At 43.8% G+C, this 20,641-nt stretch overlaps 1 protein-coding gene across 17 annotated transcripts in view; it reads left to right on the forward strand.

Moving 5' to 3' along the window:
• The window catches only part of JMJD1C (jumonji domain containing 1C), a 158,460-nt gene that overhangs the window by 95,785 nt on the left and 42,034 nt on the right, over positions 1–20,641 (forward strand). For 5 of the 17 annotated variants that reach the window (XM_021535498.4, XM_085583185.1, XM_021535521.3 and 2 more), the window contains exon 3: positions 6,545–6,658. In XM_021535498.4, the coding sequence (XP_021391173.2) occupies positions 6,545–6,658 (114 nt within the window). Of the gene's footprint in view, positions 1–1,091; positions 1,509–1,710; positions 1,858–5,681; positions 6,333–6,544; positions 6,659–6,679; positions 17,825–20,641 lie in introns of those variants that run through there. The other 12 variants (XM_021535554.3, XM_085583191.1, XM_085583190.1 and 9 more) reach the window with 11 other exon arrangements.

The following is a 20,641-nucleotide window of genomic DNA, read 5'->3' on the forward strand; positions in this document are numbered from 1 at the left end:
TGGTGGGTAGAAAGCCTTCCAGTTCAACTTTAATGTTTAGCTGTACCTAAGTATTTTATTTCAGAGCTTAGTATGTTATAGCATTCCAGTACACCTTTAAGCTTACATCATTTGGAATAATTCAAGATGAGAACAGAGATGTAGTCATGCATTGATTTCCCATTATTCTCATACTTTCTTGGCAAATGACATGCCTTGTATTTTTTCCGTGAAGTGAAAAATGTACAGCTGTTTATGTTTAAAGAGTTTGGAAAAACAAATGTCTCTATTGCAACCTCCCTTGTGCTTTTTTTTTTTTCTTTCTTTCTTCTTCCTTACTATCCATGTTTATGTATGTGAGCTAAGCTCAAGAAGTATATTACAGGTGTTTTGGCTAAATTCTTCTCTGGAAATAATTTTCTCATTAGTCAGTGTCCCCTGAACCTTTTCCCCCTGGAGTATTCAGTTGAAGTTTCCACGTGAACTGTAAACAACTCATTAGTGACATTAGCTAGCGTTGGAAAGTGTGAAAACATGTGGGTTGTTTATGGGTTTGGGTGTTTGTTTTTTTTTTTTTCTTTTCTTTTTGGTGGGGGGGATCCAGGGAGAAGATAGGTTATATACTAAAAATGAGAAAATTGTGGTTGAAAGGTTTTCCGGGAGTTCCCGGGCTGTGAGTCCCCGCTGAGCACTGCGTGCTGCGGGCGAAGGCTTTGGGCGGCACAGCCCCGGCTCTGGCGGCGCAGGGGGAGTGGAGCCGCCCACCGCCCTCTGCTCCGGCTGCTCCTGGACCCAAACCAGGCGCTGAGCTCATGCCTGACCCGCCCTTCCTTTTTATTTCTTTTTTTTTTTTCCTCGATTGAATGCGGACGAGCTGCAGCCCTCGGTTGCTAACTTTCCAAAGCCCACCCGCGGGAGGGCTAGAGAACAGCTTTCCAAGGCCGGGCTCAGCTTCGCGGGGGGAGGAAGCGCTGGGGCTGTACACCAAGTCCGAGGCTGTGGCGCGGAGCAGCAGCAGCAGCAGCAGGAGGCTCTCGGCCCCCGGGCGCCTCGGCCGCGCTCCCGAGCCGCCGCCACACGTGTCCCGGGACTCCGCCCCCGCGGGACGTGGCCGCGGGCCGCGCCCGCCGAGCGCCGCCTCTTCCCGCGGCGTGCTCTGCTCGCCCGACGCTCGGCTCGGTGCTTCCCCGCCCGGCTGCTCCCGCCCCGGCACCGCGCACTGCGCGCCCGCCCTTATGTAAGCGGCGGCATCGGCAGCGCGCCATGACCCAGCGGCGGGGACGCGCCGGGGCCTCCGCAGAGCGCACAGCTGCGCGGTAGTCCGCGCCGGCCCCCACAAAGGGCGGGCGGTGAGTCCTCGTCCTCCTCCTCTTCTCCCTCCCCGCCGCCTCCTCCTCCGGCCCCGCAGTCTCCGCCCCCGGCACGGCCGCCCGGCCCGACCCGGAAGCGGCGCGGTGAGAACCATTTTCCTTGTGAGTTCAAAGGCGGAGGCGGGCGCGGAGGTCCCGCGGGCCGGGCCGGCGGGCGAGGTGCGTAGCGGCCGACGGGGCGGGGGGAGTGGGACAATCCGCCGCTGTGGTTCGGAGGGGCGCGGGGCGCCTCCGCGCCTGCCCCCGCGGGATACGTAGCCGCGCGGACACTTTAACTTTGCGGCCGGCGCCTTTGTTTGCCCTCCGAGGCTGCCGGGGCGGAACGGGCCGCGCCCCCGGCCCGCGGGGCTGTCGCGGCCCTCAGCCCCGCTCCGTCCTATCGCTGCGGAGCGCGGAGCGGCGCACGTGACGAACGGGCTCCCGCGGGGGCGCGCGCGGCGCGGCACGCGGCCGGCGGCGGCTTTGTGCGCGGCCCGGCGGGGACGAGAGCGCGGCGACCCCGGACAGCGTGAGTACCGGGCAGCGCCTGCGCCCCTCGGGAAACGGGAGAAAGGGAGCTCAGGAAAAACAAATCGAGGTTTTGTGGGCTTTTTTTTTTTTCTTTTTTCGGTTAAGTTCATGCCGTTAAGGCGGGGTGCGGGAGCGGCAGGACTCGGTGCCGGCCGTTAACGGCACGGACCCCGCCGTTAGAACGGCCGTGGGCGCCGTTGGGGCGCCCTGCCATGCGGCAGCTCCGGCGGGCAGCGGGCCCGGCTGGCGCTGCCTTCTCCCCGTGTCCCGACGGGTACTTCCTTCTGCCCCCCCCGCCGGAGGGCTGCGAGAGTTCCGCCCGGAATAACGCCTTGGCTGGAAACGGCCGCTTCCGTAGGGACTGCAGGCAGGGTAATCCGCGAATGAGGAAACCCCGTGCTCGATTTTAACGTCAGACCTGCTTTGCTGATTGTCCGCTCTTTTCCACTTGGTAATTCTGCCTTTGAGTACAAACCATGGCAACAAACAGGCGTTGGAAGAGAGCTACAGCTGTTTCGAATGATTAAGTGTCATAAAGACAAGGTGCCGGTGTTTGCGCTATTGCAGACTAAACAGCAAGGCTAGAGGACAATATGTGGAAAAGTTTACCGAATAGCATGTAAAAATTAGGTTTAAATTATCTTTTCAATTTTTGTGATTTAAAGAGTAAGAAGTATAGAATGTAGATGATTTAGTGCAAGAATAGCTTTCTAAATTACGTTGTTAACGCTTTAAAAGTCTGTTTGTTTTACGGCATAAATTCCTCTAGAAAGATTTTTTAAAAAGGGTCACTGCGGTACGTGTACACAGTAGGATGTGCTTTTGTGGTGTGGGGAGCAGGCTTGAGGCACAGAGTGCCCAGCTAAGCAGGCTGTGAGCTCCAGCGAGGCAGCTGAGGCAGTGGTACGTGCGGGATGAGCTGGGCAGCAGCTGCGAGCTCAGCTGTAACCCGAGCATTTGCTGCATTGAGCCTTCTGGGTGTCACAGCCTGGCAGCGCCCAGGCTGCAGCAGTCGAGGTGCAGTGGCTTCTGGAGCCCTGGCCAGTGCCAGAGAGCAGCCTGCTCTCATGCTGGAGGCACATTACCACCACTCCAGCTGCTTAATTGCACTAGGTAGAGGTAAAAATACACTATGTGCTTACTCGCTACTGCTTCAGTCCTGTGATTGTTGTGGAGGTTTTGGAAGATAAATAAAGAGATGACTTGTTTTAGTGGGCATAAGAAAAGGCAGTCACTGAGTAATCTGCTGTATTGGTATTTGGTGAATACTGTTGAATGGTTTTGTGATTGCTCGCTGTGAAGTGTTGTTAATTTATGTCTTCTACAAAATTATTTGAATTTACAGAAGGTCCAGAATCCAGTTTTCAGACTAAGTGCTGTGCCAGCTGCCTCTTGTAGGCAGGTTATTTCTAGCATGAGCTGGGGTAAAATCATGGCGAGGGGGCATGTAAGAAACGCACTTTATTCAGCATCAGGGAACTTGCTAGCAAAGCAGCTGAAGTGTCTATGTGTGTGTGTGTGTTCATGGAGCTCCCTTTGGCTTATCAGGGAAATTTGGTAGGAGAAGTGGGATTTTTTTTTTTTTAGCATCCAGATGGAATAGTGGTAAAGCTAGATGTCACTTAAAATTGACTGCTTGAGTTCTCTGCTTAGTTGTGGTCTTTGGGGAATTGGGTTAATATATAAAACTTCTTTTACAAGCTACAGGTTTGAAAGGAAGACTTTAATTTACTAAGGTTCGGTTTTTCCTGGTTTCTGCCAATATGCTTGATTGTCCTTAAAGTTGTCCTTCTCTTTGGGAATGAAAAGAGGGAGCATCTGCAAGGAGCTTTTCCTCTGAAAATCTGCAAGGAGCTTGTTGGACTTACTTATATATTTTTCATGTCATTACATGCCTCATGTGCTTACCTCTAACAGCTGACTCTTGCCAGCTGTGCTCTCAGTCTGTTTTTCTTTGGGCCTGTGTGATCTGTAGTGCGAAATTCAGTTATGCCTTCTTATTAAAATTTTTCAAATCCCTAACCTGTCCCAGGTTGGGTGTCTCCTTGGTGGCCTGCCTATCTCATGGAACTGATGGAGTCTGGACTTTGCTTTTCCAAGAAGGCGTTTACTTAAGGGTGGTGTTTTGTTGTTGATAGTGGGAATGTTTTTTAATAGTGTCTGAAAAATTTCAAGTTGTGTGCAGCTGAGCGACTATTCGCATTGGAGGAGATGTGTGACATGGCATGGTTTTGCTTTATTTATTTACATATTTTTCCTCTGTGCTTCTGGGATAGTCTGCATCCTCCACATGAGTATTTTGGGGGCGTTGACCTGTCTAGAGGCATAGATCTATGAAAGTAAGGGAGAAGGCATTACGTTTCTCTTCTCAGAATAATCACACTCACAGATCTATATTTGGAACTAGTTCCTTTAATACCAGTAGGAAGATAAACCAGTGGCTCACATGTACTTAATTCTGTAGTGTTGTCTGAATCCTGAATGATAACTGGAAGCCACATTCCACACAGTTTCGTTTCAGCTGATGATGTGGTTATGTCCTGTTGTTTGTAGTCGGAAACTCATTTCTTGACCTGAATAATAGCTCAGAATGCTAGGAAAGAAGGCAGTGTGGGAAAAGTAGAACAGTGTGAGGGAAGACATGGGGGCAGTTTAAGAGCTGAAAGATTACAACATTGGCTTTTTCAAAGAAAAAAAATTGTCTGTTTGTGAGTTTAGACACTCAGCACTTTGCAATTTCATGATGTGAACTCCGCCCTCTCTTAACCATTAGCAATACAAGATCCATTATAGGAAAGTGATGCAAGAGCAAAGGCCTTTGCTATTAGAGGTTAAATAATTATTTACTGTTTGGACTATGTAATTGGAATATTATCATACTTTTGCTCCTCCAACCCTTGCATCTAGTTACCTATTGTAGAGATGGCTGACTGGTGGAGAGGTTTGACTTTTTTTCCTTCCTTGTCTGAGAAAGAGTAGCAGCTGAAGTTAAACCTTAAATAAAATGGAAATAAGAATGCTGTGCATTCAGTCGGAGCATTTGTGGAGTTTGATAGGTCTATTAGAAAGTATAATGTATCTCCCATGAAGAATTCTCTCATTTGTTTAGTAAGTGCCAGAGCTGAAGCTCCAGAGGCACTTGGGTTATATTTAGCCTAATCGCGAGGCAACACCTTTGAAAGTAGGTAATGAAGCCTGATAAAACCTTGAGTGCTCTCTTACGAGCTGCCTGCAGACTGGCTGAGGGCAGGTCACTGGCTCTGCTGCTGCCCTGCTTAGTGGCTTTTGTCAAGTTATGGGATTGCTTCCTGCCTCAGTTTCCCCATCTGTAAATAGGTCGTGGTGATCCTGCCTTCCCTTTTAAGTACTTGGGGTCTGTTGCTGAAGGATCTTGTATGTGAGCTGTGATAGCAGCATTTTACAGATGTTGGTGTAGCGTTTGAACAGTGCTCCATGTGGTTTGACCTGCCCTTGTTTCTCCTCTTTGTCTTTTTCTCCTGCATTTTAAATTTAGAATCGGTGTCAAAGGGCTTTTTTCTTTTCCTGTTTTCTCTCATTATTATTTTTTGTCCTATAAAATAACTTTCCTCTTATTTTTTTCTGTCCCTCCATGTTTTTTCCCCTAGCATCCTGCATGTTCTTTCTGCCAGTCATTTCTTTTGTTCACAGATGTCTTCCTCTTGCTGTTCCTGTCTGTCCTCAGAGCAGCATTTCTCTCCCCTCCATCCGCTGGGATTTCCTTTTCACCTGACTCATCCCCAGTAGGTACATCCCCGCTCCGCTGGGCTCTCCTTGTGCTTCTGTTCCAGGAAACCCGGCCAGCAGGGAAGGGTTTGCCTGCTTGTCCCCTCTCGGGAGAGATCACTGGAGGCATGGCTCCCGCCCTGCTCGCCTGCTGCATCCTGCTGTGCCTGCATGAGGGCAGGGGCTTTGGGCCGAGGCGGTACGAGGGTGTCGAGGAGCCTCCCCTGCTCCCCTTTCCCTGTGCCTGGCTTTTGCGGCAGAGCTGGGAGATTTCTTGCTTCCCCCTGCAGCGAGGGTCGTCAGCCCCTTGTTGCTTTTGCAGCCCAGGAGGTGAACGGGAGGGCTCGTGGCCCTGCTGCGAGATGCCCGAAATGCCCGTGCCCCTGTGCTCGCAGGCGTTGTGCTGGAGCAGCCGGTTGCTGCAGGGAGGAGCGGCTGCGGGGGCGGCAGGAGCAGAGTCAGAGCGGTTCAGAGATGGGCAGGGAAATGAGATGGTTGACTTGAGGCAAGGTGAACGATTTCAGAACAGGAAGCGGGGGGAGGGATTTCTCTGCAGTCTGCTTCCACTTGAGCTGTCCTTAGTATAATCACTGCTGTGCTAGCTGGTCCTGCAGGCAGGGAGAGAGGATCTGCGGGCTGAGCTGTGTGTTAAGGATGGAATGGTGCTCCTGTACTTTGAGCTTCTGTGGTAAACAATCTTGCTCAAGCATAGTGGAGGAAAGGAAGAATGTATGGTGTAGTTCTCTTTTCTAGCTGGTTTTCCATCAACGGCACTTAGGAAAAAAACGACAGAACACAAAATCCTCCTTTCTTGCATAATTAGTAACTGTTATTCTGTTTTAGCTTGTTTAAATGGAAGAATACATCAGCATTTATACAAGTTACAGAGTTTGATATTCTGAGGGTTTTTTTCACCTAATTTTCTCTTTTTTCCTTGACAGACGTTCAAGTCCTTGGTTGGAAAAAGTATATACAATTCAATTACTGCAGTAGAATTCCTTGTGGACAAACAGCTGGATTTCATAACTGAAGATAGTGCCTTTCAGCCCTATCAGGTAAGAAATTTGACTAGTATGTAAGTACTATCCATTTAATTTATTTAAAAACCATGATTTTAGTATTGTTTAAGTGCATTTTATGTTCAAGTTCTCTGTTATAGGAACAATTTCCTATTGGTTATTAGCAGAGATTGTTCCTCGTTCTGTGAACTATTATATTGGGTACTCTATTATTCTTGTTAATCTGATCATGTCAAGGTGTACTGTGTCATGAATATTACTGTAGCACCTTCAGATAAAATACCTGACCCCTTTAAAGGTTAACCAGTACCATTAATTGTAGAGCAGATAGAAGATAGTATCCCTCCTGAAGCTTTCATTTCCAGGTCTTTGCATGATTGCAGTGATACTCCACTTACTGATTTTTGGTTCCCTTGGAAAATGAATTACAGAAAATGTTAATATCTTAAAAAAGAAACACTCTTCTTACTGTTGCCTGCTAAAATTTCCAGTATCCTTGATTTTAATGCCTCTCCATTAATTAGAAATACATTAATATATTAATGTGTGTATATTTAAGGAACAAGAGAATTAGTGATTCCCCCCTTGCTGCTTCAGAAGAAGGTTTAAAAATCTCTTCTATGACAGATAGAAAAATACTTGATACTTCAACTTGTGCTGAACTGATTGCAATTACAATAGCCATAAATTCTTCCTTATGGCTTGGATGGTACACTGTAGAGATACAGAAATAGTACTTAGAGGCTTGGAATAACAGATGGCCCTGAATAAATGCTATGTAATTTTGTCCTGACACCCCTTCTTCCCTCCTGCTTCACCAAGATGTTTTTTTTTTCCCCAGTGCCAAATACAGAGCTAGAAAAAGAGAGTGGCTGAGAGAGAATCCTAGGGAAAGGAGAGGGAGGTTCAGTTCATGGAAGGGCTGGTGCTTTTGTGTGTCTGTGGTAGGGAAGCCAAACGAGTTGAACATTTCTCATCAGGGTGAGGTTACATGTTATGACTCGAGCTGCTAGAACAGTTTGGCTGTGCCGCAGACAGCAGTTCCCACTCTCAGACCCTGCACCTAGCGCCTTCAGTCCTCTGAACCAGCACAGCCTTGATTTTGGAGCATGGGAGGGGGGGACACGGCGTGGGGGGAAAAGCCTGTGATGTCGTTGAGCTGAACTGGATTAGCCCAGGGTGCATCCAGTGCTGTGGCTTCCTCCCCAGAGGGGTCAGGATGACGCAACACGGAGTGGGATAGCCTCCTTTGGCAGCAGCGACCTCTTAAATCAGCTGAGCCATGAAGTGTAAATTCACCCTCAGAGTGCAGCCGCAATCTTCCCGATTCGTTTTACAAAGCAAATACTGGTGCTACTGTCTGTCCTTTTCCTGAAATCTGTCAAGATCATGTGTCTGGTAATGCTTATTCCAGTAACAGTAATCAATCTCCTTTTGGCAGTGGATCGTTTCTGATCTGAACAAAGCAAACAGAGCATAGGAGAACTGCCTTTTGTTAAACAATGCCATTGCCAGGCAGTGACATAGCAATGTTCTATGCATTTTAGGCCCTCCTAAGAATATTAACTGATAGAGCATTAGACTTGGAAGCACCTTAATTTGGGAAGGTGCGTTCAGGTTGAAGGTGTCATTTTGTAAAATATGTCATATGAAAAGACAAAATACGTCATACCATCTTGATTGGTAATGGGAAATTAGCAGTGTTGGTGACTTCACTTCTCAAAGACATATTCAGTGAAAATTGCTACAAAGCAGTAGCTTGTCAAAAATAGTTGCAGAGATAAGCTTGTTCTCCCTAACTGTTGGCCCTATTTTTGACACATAGAGGGCAATTCTGTGTTAGATCAGGCTGTTTCCTCCTCTCATGGAACTAACAGTTACCTATTGAAACCTGAGATGGAGGCTGTTGATCTGTATCCATCATGAGTAGTTTGGTGACAAGATACTTAAATTGTTTATTTTAACATTACAAGAAGTTTCCTGACAGAGATTCATCTAGGTACTAAGGCACACAGAATTTGCATTTTAACTGGATATTGCTTGGATATTGAGTGTAGTAGCATAAAACAGCATTGCACTCACTGATGAATAGTGTAAAGATTTCTTTATTTGAATGGTTATAAAAAGCTTGAGAAATGTTTTTCATAGGAATCTCTCTTTGTAGGGCTGGCTATATCTCGGTGCCAAGTTTTACAAGTTAATTGTACAGATAAGAGCTTTACTGAATGATAATGTCTTCAAGAGAACAGAAACTATACGTACTAACAGTATGTTAGACAGAAATATTAGCTTTATTACTGGCTCTTATTTTCTGCTCAAAGACAGCTGAAGTGGGAGGATTGTTTCTATTCCTTTTGTGTGCTGTTTTCTGTTAATGCTAGTAATCCCATTCCTAGCCATTAGTCACCTAATGTAAGGTAGTTTGTACTCATATGTTTTTTCTGAAAGACATCCCTTTTCTTTGTCATTATACCAGGTCCTAGATAAATCTTTGCTAAAGTTCCTGTTACGCTCTCCTTTGTAAAAAAACGGCGTTTTTGCTCCCTTGTTTAGTCTGGAATATCATTGATCTGCTTGTGAGCAGAAGACAGAACTGAGGAATCATTCTTTGCAGGGATGAGTTAACTTTGAGTCTTCTGAAACATGTTTAGTGTTTTATTTAAGCTCTCATGGCTGCACATTTTCAGTATGAAGTCCTTAGAGACCATGTTGACCTAAACACTTTTTTATTGCATTTTGCTGTTAGTGCCTAAAATTCCAGTATCTTCCTGCCAAAACAAACAAAGTTTGAATTTGTGTGGGAAGACTCCATTTCACTTCAGATACAATTCTTAACTACTGACTAATTTTTCCCATCGCTACATAGACTCACAATACTGGTAATGGGCAACAGACGAGTATTTGGTACAAATTCTGCTCACATCAGTTCTGATCAAGAAACAGTGGTGTTTCACATAACTGTTGGGCCAAAAGGCTTAATGAATAAGGTGCTGCTGTCCAGTGTAAAGGTGACAACTGCTCAAAGCAGAGAAAACAGCACACTTGGCATCCTTTCAGACTTGGCAGGAAAAACAAAGTTGGAGTAGGCAAAGAACAAAATTACTGTCGTTACCAGAAGTGGTTCTTCCAGAACAAGATTAAAGAGACTTTGGCAGGACTTCTGGGGAATCGTGACCCATGCATTCCCATGCCATGTCTGCTCTTTGCATAAATATGTTTCAATTGTTAAGAGATTCAATGACCTTGCTAAGGGCTAGATGAATATCATTATTAAAAGTAGTGTATGCTGCTGCATTATATGAGCCCACTTCCATGTCTTCACAAGGCTTGCATTACCAACTCTAACACTTGCCAATGAATTTGTTCTTTACTGCTAAATGTGCATGTGGTTCTTCTTTTGCCTTATGTGTGTACAGCTTAGAATCCTGCCCTTCTCTTTAAAAATTGCTTGGATTCTGTATGTGTGGTGCCTTAAACACCAACCTACAACTTGTTTCCGGTGGCTTTTATCTCTGTTGCTTCATGGAGGATGTAAACTGTATTATTCTCTATGTGAAACCTGTGTGTGACTGAGTGACTCATTCATTAATCTGGGATGGTCAGACCATTTAGTCATGTAGTTCTTTTTATGGTGGTTATGAGGGGATCTTGAGGAAAAAGCAGATGTGAAGGTTTGCTGTGGTACTTTGCTTAGCAATGGAATGAAAATTCTATCCTTTGTAGGAAATAGACAAAAAGTTTACAACATGCATTGTTTCTGTCAAATTAGTATCTGTAGGAAGTTTAGTCTTGAAATGGACATGTAGGTTAGGTCCTTAATGTGAATTCCACTTTGCATTCAAAATATATAATGTATGTTCTATGTTTAAAAATTCACAGGTGTAGTGGGTTTAATAATGGCTCTTGGTATAGTCTGAAAATGAACACTTCTTTCAAAAAGCTGTTTTAAGGAAAAATTACAGTAAAGTCTACATATACAAGTGTGACCTGAATCAAGTACTTTGAACTGAAGTGGTTTTTTTGTAGTAAGTTATTTGTACTGTTCTGTGACATCTATGTGTGTCTGTTTTGTGATACACATATTAAGTTAGGCAGCAGCAAAGCTAATCATGCCTTAATTTGTTTAAGCACTGTCGTTTAGTTGAAGGACTATAGATGGGGATGTGAAGCATTAAAGCCCAGCATATGGTATGTGTGACCTCATCAGAGTGGTGTTTTTGTCTGGGTGGTGTTTGGCAGTGCCCGTCACGGACACTGTTGGGCTGGAGTGTGTGATTCTGCTGTTGCTGGCTCAAGCAGCTGGAGTCAACTGCATTATACTTTGGAAAGCAAATGAAGAATAACAAAAAGTGTTTTATATTGTGTTTTTTTCATAGTATAATAGGCTTGTGGAAAGATCTGGAAAGACTCTGCTTTGCCTGAAGCAGTGAGTGCATTTCAGCTGTATGTCTGGGTTGGGCAGAGCAAGGGTGCATGATTGATTATATACTTCCAAATATGTACATACTGTGTGTGATAATGTATTTCCAAAGGATTTCTGAGCACACAGCACTAGAGCAAATGTGCACAGTGGAGGCAGGACAGAATTCAAATGAAGTTCCTTCACAATCATTAAATGTCCTGCAAAGGGTATTTTACCTCTCAGAGAGGAAAGTAGAAGGGTGCACAGTCTTTAAAAAGTCCTCTTGCTTATTTGGTTTAAAGAAAAAAAACCTTACTAAGAATGAAATTTATGGTCAAATCGCTCTTCAGGCCTCACACTCTCCTTCAGAAAGTTTTAATTTTTTTTTCTGGAAGACAAACAAGCATGGTTTCTTTAGTGTTTCAAAATGGTACAGTCTGCCTGTCTCCCTGTGCTGAAGGTTGCAGATGTAAAGATAGGGCAATGAGAAATCCCCCGTGGGAGGTGTTGCATGAACAGTGATAGGCACCTGTACTTTGCTCTTTTTCTAAATGTGTGTGGCACGTCTGAATGCTGGCAGGTCAAATGTCTTACACGCCTTAAAGATTGTTGAAATAATCAAGTTTCTCACTAATCATGAAGTAGGTACATCAGATACAGGACCTAATATACACTTATCTTGATCTATTACAAATTCAAGTCATATATGCCATTAAGAAAGACTTGGGTGAAGGGCCATGGACAACACCACTGCTCTGCTTTTCTTTTCATTATAGGCAGACATTGGATATTTCAGACCTGGATGCCTTTGGGTTCCGTGACTTGTTTGCTTGTAGGAGCAAGTAAGCTGAGCTTGTGTAGTAATGACATGTACGCATAAAAAAATCTTTAAACATCTTGAAACAGGGATAAAATAGTATTTTTCTGTCTGTATTTTAAGCACCCCATAATTATACGTGCACTCATCTTTCAGACTTCTCTTACTTTAGGCTTCTGGCTTAAAAATAACTACTGCAGCTGAAAATTGCTTTTCCCATAAACTTTTACCTCCACTGATGAGGCAGGCAGGAGCTTTTGGGGTTGGTCCCACCCTTTGAGGTTGCCAGAAGCAGCTCGGGAGCTCCGGGTGCTGGCCACAGAACCTATGTGCTCCCCTCCTGCTTTCAGTTCCCCCACGGGCAGCCCAGGCACACACAGCTTTCTGCATCTTTAACTCCTCTCAGTGTTGTGCTGAAGAACTGTCTCGGTTCTTTCCCATGTCTCTGGACCACCCATAAGGAGTCCAGCTGGCTTCCCTGGCAGCCTTGTAAAGAGCGATGGTCTAAACAGCTTGTTACCGACACATTGACGTTGAAGTGTTGGGCTCCAACATGTGGGGAAGCAGAAAGCTGAGTCCAGCTAGAAGTGGGTCAGATGACTCATCCCAGTCCTCACTCCCAGTAACACGTGCAGGACAGGAGAGTTTCATCCCAGTGCTCGCAAAAGTACAGGAATGAGGGAGGAGGGATTGGCACCCTCCTTTTGTAGAGTCAGAGGGACAAGTACATCATCTGCCCTAAGCCTGTATTTGTGCTCCTCTTTGAAAAAGAACTTATTGTTTGAGGACTTCCTCTGTTTCCTCAAAAGAGGCGGAATAAAATGGCACCTTTCTGTTTTACCTTGATCTGGTAAGAAGTAAGAGCTTCAGTCACTTTTTTTGTCTCTCAGCAAGGTTTGGCACAGGAGTGGAGTTCTTCAGATCTGACAAGCCTTAGGGAAGTGAGCAGTGTGGAGGGGAGGCCATCAGTCAGCAGGAAGGTGACGTAGCTGCCACAAATAGTGTGGCTCCACCAGTTCAGGTGGAACTGCTGAAGCTGTGGGAAGGTACACAAGGAGGAATGGGGAAAGAGCTGTGAGGTCCTTGGGATAAGCTGAGGTTACTGCAATGCAGGGACACTCAGATCCATAGGAAAACAGTTTTCCTTCCTCTGTCATATTCTTCCTGCAATTTCTGAAAAGCCAGTTCAATTATTTGATTTCGTTAATCCTACTCTAGGAGACAGTATTCAAGTAAGTAATTAAAAGACTGGATTCAGAATGGAAGAGATAGAACAAAACCTACTTCTTCTTTGAGGGTGAATATTAAATCCTGTTACTGAAGTATTTTGGTACTTCTGAAAGGCCATGCTTGGGATTACTGAGTTTAAAAATCCATCCGGTGTTTCTGGGTAAAAATTTCCTGCGTTTGATCACAAGTGATTACTTTTTCACCAGTAAAAAATCCATGGAAAATATAACTCAGTAGTAAGTGAAGGAAGCCTTATTCTTGGTTCTGTGTCCTTAAAATTTCCATTTCATCTATTAAAAATGAAAGTTTAAAGTATTTTTCTTATGTGGTGGTCCTGACCAGCCCTGCTTCTGTAATCCAGACTCAAAATCAGCTCCTAGAGAAGTCTGTTTCACATTATGACCAGTTGCTACTTTGCCCCTGTTTTCTTGGTTTCCCAAGTTGCTCTTTGTTTGGATTGGGAATCCTCGGTGCTTTAGGGATCCCAGAAGTGTGAATGCAACTAAACTCTGCAGTGTTGCATGGGAGTTTGTACCCAGAGCAGGAAGAGAGAGTAAGTATTCCTGCATTTCAGGTAGGGGGAAACTTGAGTTTCATGAAAATGTGTTCCTAGCCAAATTAAGCCTTATCTCGACATGATAAACACAATAGCTTGTTTGGTGAAGTGCTCATGCATTTGTTTGCTTTCCTTCCTCCCTAGGATACAATGTCCCTTTGTTCTGGCTGCCACTCTAGACCTTTTTCTTACAGAATGTATTTTTGAAATTGCACTAATAGAAGCAATAATTTCTAGTCTGGAGTTACTGCTTCATGGGAACTGCTCCACAGCCTTCAGCAGAGGTTGAGAGCTATAGCAGTTCCAGGTCTGTGTACCTAATTCTTTTTCCAGGCCAGACATCTGGGGAGAAACTCAAGTAATTTTATACCAACTTGAATTTTTAAAATTAAAACCAAGAGTGAATCTTGCTGTTTTCTTAGACGTTGGAATATCTTTACTAAGGACTTGTGGAAGGCCTGATGTACTGAGCATTATTTATTTTTAGTAGTATACTAGTAATTACAGTTATAAAGTCTTTTTACTACTATAGTTTGTAAATACTGAACCCCCCCTTTAATCTAGCAAACATTTCCTCTCTTTTGAATGGAATTAAAGTTAACTATTCCCTTTCTTCCCCTGTAGCCTCCTCTACTTGAGTGTATCTGCTAGTATTATTGAGGATATTATTTTAATGTTTTTGCTGAGCAAGTGAGTTTGAACCGTAGTAATTTCTGTGCATCTCATTAATAATGACATTTTTTTGTGATTTTAATTGTGAATTTTAAGCATTCAGTTTAGAAATTATATTTCAAGCATAGAGGCAGGGGTTTTACCCCATTTTCTTCCATTTTGTTGTCTTATCACCATGTCACACCATTTTGGTATATGAGAGAGAAAATCGGGTTAAAGCAGGTTTCAGAATGCATAAGACTTGGTGGCTGAATTATGGTGCTTGACAGGCTTGAGCTTTTTTTTTCTTCCCCAAGTGATGTAGTTCAATTTTGTATTATGTCTTCAATAGGAATTTTTTTGGTTCTACATGTTAGGAGATTTCTCTATGAAAATATATGGTGAAATAGAAGATCATTGTACCAATTTTAAACACTGAATGACTTACCTAAGTTTACCCCAGGGAATTTATTGCAGCAATAACTGAAACATCCCTGTTTTCTGATTAGCAATTTAATCTTTCCTCTTTGCAAGGCCGTTATTCATCAGTTCTGTAAAAGGCATATCCACTGCTTTCTCCAGAGCTGCAGATAGCTGTAGTGCTAATCCAGCTATGATATATGTCCCAGCTGGTCAGATCTGTTATTTATAGGGAAAATTCCTAAAAAGGCTCCAGCAGGTCATAACAGAGCTCTCTACAGGAAAAAAAGACAGTGCTGCCTTAAATCATATTAGAAATTAACTTTGATAAGTTCTGCAAATACGGTAGTTCTTTTAAAATGTGAGAAAAATTAGTTTTATTTTGATCTACTTTCATAATACTGGCATGTGGGCCAAAATGTATGTATTTGTATTCTAAGAAACACATTATCAAATAAATCCATCAAAGCCACTTGAAAAGAAAACATTAATGTAATTCAGTGGACTAAAATACACTGGGTTGCAAGAACATTTAAATGGTATCTGATGTATTCTTTCTGCCTTAAAAAAAAAAAAAAATTAAAATATTTTTACTGTTTGTAGGGATTTGTCCTCTGTCCATAAGCCTCATGAGTTATAGAGGAGCTGGAAGGTTGTATGTTTCCAGAGTTCCTATATGGCAAATAGGATTGAGGATATCTACAGAAGAGACTAGGTAGCTGTGTGATTGCTGTTGGGAATCTAAGCTGGTGGTAGTTCAAATTCCTGAGCAGGGAGTCATTCACAAGAGTGATACACTGATGGGTATCTCTAGGAGGTGGTGTTGATTCTAGGATCTGTCATCACACTGGCACGTATTGGACAGTCTTTTCTGCAATTTTCTTCTGCAGAACTAAATTGAGAGGTCTGCTCTCTTCATTTCAGTAAGCTCTCAGTTACCAGTAGTCTTGTCAAGGAATATGGTATTGCTGAGTAATTCAGCTGCTAAGAGATTTGATGGAGGTGACTGCTGTGAGCTAAGAGAAGACCTGGTCAGTCATTTTCTGTGGTGGTGGTACACAGCCTTCCAGCTGCCACAGCAAACCTCTGCTGGTCCTCATGCAAGGAAGATGGGTCTGGTGTAAAGTGGTCAGTGTCTGAGCAGGCCTCTTGTCTTGGCTTGATTTCTGGTTGCCCACAAGTCCAGACAACTAGTGACCAACAGAATGTACTTCATGGTTAAAGATGCCTTCATCCATACAGCTTGTCCTTCAGCTGATATGATTTGGGTCTTGTTGATTACTTTCTGAAAGCTGTTCATAATTCACAGGGTGTCTGGTTCTCAGTTTAAATTTTAGTATCAATGTACAAAAGAGATTTCTTCAATCTACTTACTTAGCAGGTCTCCTTGTTAGCATCAACTTCACTCTGCTAATTGCTTGCTTCAGGGAAATGTCTGCACTTTGAGGTTTCTTTTCCCATAGTGGCAGTGAGTTGCTTAGTGACTCAAAGGCTTGTTCCAGTATCCCCACATGACTGAGTGCCCTAGGACCAGTACTCCCTCCCTGTTTCTCTTACAATTAGAAAAAACAAAATGCCAAATCAGTACAAGTTGCATATTGCTGAGATGGTGGTGATAAAAATGTGGAGCCTGCCATGAGGAAGCGGAAGGAAATGTGATTCAGTGGAAAATGAAAGAAAAGCAAATGTGTCGCTGTGTCAGCAAAATGAGAGAGGAGGTGGACATGGAGTTCATTTGACCTTTATTTGTCTGTATGTGGAGAACGGAAGGAGTACAAATGGTCACCACAGTGTTCTGGGTGGAAAGCCCCTCTGTTTTGTGGATAGGAACCACTTTTTTTGGGAAGTCTTAGATGCTAAAAGATACCTGACTTTGAGGGAAGAGTTTGCTTTTCTGCCCCAGATTGTCCTAGCTGCTCAGAGAGCAAGTAACATAATTTGTGAGCACAAGGGTCATTATTTTTTAATCTCTATTTTCAAGTGCAAGACTAATGTTAGGCCAGTTATTGACAATATTTGTTTAGCCCAGGTTTGGTTTTGCTTATCCATTGGTTGTTGCTGACTTTCCTGCTGGATGTTCATCGTGTTCTGTGTTCATGCTGTTCTGATTTCCCCTCTGCCTTCCCACACCAGATTGTCATCTACAGATAGAAGAATAATAAACTGACTTCTAAAATGTAAGTTTTACAGTATGCCCATTTCACCTGAGGTATTGATAGTTTTACAGGAGTACAAATACCTCTGTTGATTGATTTTTGTGTCACTAAGTTAAAATCATGGAGACTATTAGACTACAAGTCAGATTTTTTTTCCCCCTCCCTGTATATTTATGTTTCTAATGTTAGTATACCAGTTATGCTTCCAGAACTGAGCAAATCAGTGTAATGATGCATCTTCAAGCCTGAAATCAGGACTTAGAGAAGCCCTGATCCCTTGATTCTCAAACCTGATAATTAAAATTTTAAAATCAGTTCCAGCTCCTGAGGTAAAATGAGGAAGGGAGTAGGAGTGTGTGGGGAGGTGTGTTATGCATAGGGAAGAGTGGGGAGCAGCAGAAGAATCGTTGATAGCTTTTCCTGAGAAATGTTAACTTTACTGACAGTTGGAAAATCACTAAATTTGTATTCTCATCTTTTTTCCCCTTGTAATTTTAACTTCCGACTTACAGAAACGTAGTCATTGCTGTTACACACTGAAAATAACCCCAATCTTGAAATGTTTGTGGTCAGAACTATCTATAAACATTTGTCCTTGGAACGGTGCATTCAGAGCCCCTTGCTGGGTGGGGATTAGTTATCCCAGTTGTCTGTCCTGGCCCCTGCATGCAGGGCGAGCGTCACTGCCCAGTCCTGCTTTCCCCAAGTGGCCGTGCCTCTGCGCACGTGTCAGCAGGGCTGACCTCGGCTCGACTTTGTTTCTGGTTTAGGGGTCAGGGTTGTGCCTTCAAGCTTGACTTAACTGGTTCAGATGTAGCCCAGCAGCTGCCGGGTTTGAATGAGGTAAATTGTGACTGTGCGCTCAGAACAGCAGAAAATAGGTCAAGTGTGGGTTGGGTTTACATAGAAAGCGCTAGCGTCGCCTGCTAAGCCTAAGCCTCTTCTCTCGGCTCAGACAAAGCCGTTTAAGGTAAACTGGGAAGTTACAATCTCCCCAAAAAACTTTCTAGCCTTTATAGCTCTCCAGCCTGGGTGTCTGTGGGTGGCGCTGCCCCTGCTGAGGCGCGCGGGGCGGGTCGGGGGGGTCCCAGAGCGGTCCCCTCCGGGCTGGCGGTGCTGGCCCGGCTGTCAGCACAGCCCTGCGGTGCCCGGCTGACCTCCCGCCACCAGCTGCAGTGGCGTGGCAGCTGGGGTGGCCTTTCACTTGTCAGAGAGAAATCGGGAATATTCTGGTTACCAGTGGTCTATGCGTGCTGTGTGTCTAGAAGGAAGCTGCAGGAGATCTGTATTTAGACTCATCTGAATTTGGTAATATCCCTCCTAAGTTCTGGTGTGGTCTGTGTGGCAGCCGCAGTGCCTGCCTGGTAATACCCTCAGGGGTGTCAGTTGCTGCCAGTTTTTCTGTGTTTTAGTTAGATTCTTATCTTTTGCCACTGGAAAAAAAGTCTGATAGCAGGGCAGAGGGATACTACCAGTCCATAGGTGATGTTCTTGTTACAATATTTGGCATTCTGCCTGTCTGCCTTTTGTGTGTTTTTTCTCACTCTGATGTCAAGCAGGACAGTGTTAAGATTGAAGGTTTGTTAAAAATTACCGTCAGTGATAGAGGATACAGATCAGTGATATAATCACAGATGTCAGGTGACATAATCAGTGAAAGATGAAAGAAAAGGATTTTGCTGATTATAAAGAAATGAAAATAAGGAGAGAGTTGTACAGGCCTGCTTTCAAATGAGGGCTAAATGTGTTTGAGGCTGGGTGCAGGTACAATATTAAATCTTTTCTACAGGAGAAAATCAAAAATTATCATTAGAGGATTAGTATAAATTCTCAGAAATTTTGATTTTAAGAAGTGCTTTTTTCTGCCACTGTTCCACTCTCTAAAGACTTGTGGCAATCAGTAGGGAAGTGTTGGCTTGTTTTCACACTGCAGTTTTCATACCTAATTTCTATGCAGCTGAAGTTCAGTGCAGTTGTACAAATGACTCGCTGCAAAAGGGAAAAAAAAAAGGTTGGGGTCTCCTGTTATAGAAGCTAATAGTCACGAAACAAGAACAAAACTGAAGGTTCAGGACAGTGAGGTTTTCTTTTGCACTGTTTGAATTTAAATGTGATCCCTCTACCATTAAAGTGTTGACAAAATGCTTATTTCAATGTGCAGTGCACACTGTGTAACCATTGTAAACAGGACTGTCAAGTTGGTTATGTACTAGTTTTCATCTAATTTGTGTCCTAAATTATCAGAAAACCTCTAAGCAGCCAGAGGAAGCTATAGTTAATTAAGCCACAGATGGTGAGGACTAATGTGGCGCTGACCTTTGCGAGGACTGCAAAATCTACTTAGTCTTTCTCTGGAAAACACTAGCTGAAATGAGTTCCTACTGATATTAGAAAGATGTCCTTGATGCATGAAGCCAAATGCAGAGACACCATGACCAAGGAAGGAGGTTTCCCAAATGAAGGTTTGCAGGTTCCTAATGTGTGATGCTTGTAGTCTTCAGCACTCTGATTTCAGCCTTTTTAATGCCAAAAGCCACTGTTTTTCTAGGACTGGCTTACCTGGGATGCATATTGTCAGTTCTCCTCTTCTTCACTGACAGTGGAGAGTGGACAGCTGACCGGAGTGCGTGCACTCTCCAATAAGCAGCATGCAGGCTGTGTGACTGGGGGTAGGAGCAGCTATTGGAATCCACTTTGCTCCAAGGTTTCCTCTCTTGATGAACTCATTTCTGCCTCTCAAGTTTCTGAAGGATGACTTGGAAGAGTATTTTAAAATGCTGAAGAAATGTGCTGCTTCAGTAGTTCAGGTCTTGTGAAGGAGGTAGCTGTGGAAATATGTAGGCCTTCCTAGCACAGTCACGCCTGGTGCCCAAAATGCAAAAGGAACTTCCAGTCATTTGAGCCCTTCAGAGCACCTGGTATGGTCTTTGGGCAATGGGCAGGTTCTGCACATCTGGGGATAGCTCTCAGTGTCTTAGACAATATTTTTTTGTGGATGGAGAGCAAGTAGGAGAATTCTCATTGGGATTTTGACTTGTTTTTCTGTGGGTACTATCTTGAAATTCCTGTTTGATCTCAAAGGAATTTTGATGCGTGGCAAATGATCTAAGCACTTGCTCACATGTGAGTCCAAATGATAAATTATTTTTAATTATTTTATTATGTCTGAATAAACTCTCTGAAAATGCTTCTCTGAATAAAAATGTCTCCTTCCTGGTTAGACCAGTGTGATATCTTAACCTGATGGTATGGTCTATGGCTTCAACCTGCTTGTATCGTTTTGTACAAGGATAAAGAACAGATATACTCAGAAAAGAACAGTGTCTTTTCTGATACTGGGGAAAATTTCATTCTTTGTTCTTCTCAGGACTTCCTTGGAGTCATCCAGCAGGTGAGAATGATCACCTAGAGAGACATGAGGCTGACCCAGTTATTTGGATAATTAAGCATAAAGTCCAGTCCACCAGAAGGGAATTCTTCTTTTGATCTCGAAAGAAGGAAGAATATCAGCAAAGATGTAAAAGACTTTTTAGATTGGCAAGCTTCTGATAGTCACGTTGCCTCATGTGACTGTTTTCCAGAAGTGCAGGAGGGGTTATCTCAACCGTATTTCTTTAGCCCATAGGTCCTTTGTCTTCTTCCCAGAATTGCATTTAGTCATTTGTGGATCAAGAGGCACTGCCACTTCAGGTACATGAAGAGCTTCCTTCAGTAGATTTGAAGAAGAATATAACAGTCCCCTTTATTTGATTTGCATCCTAATTTGCATAAGGATTTCAAGCCAGTA

This window comes from Lonchura striata, chromosome 6, assembly GCF_050655825.1.
Source record: "Lonchura striata isolate lonStrDom1 chromosome 6, ASM5065582v1, whole genome shotgun sequence".
Lineage (NCBI taxonomy): Eukaryota > Metazoa > Chordata > Aves > Passeriformes > Estrildidae > Lonchura > Lonchura striata.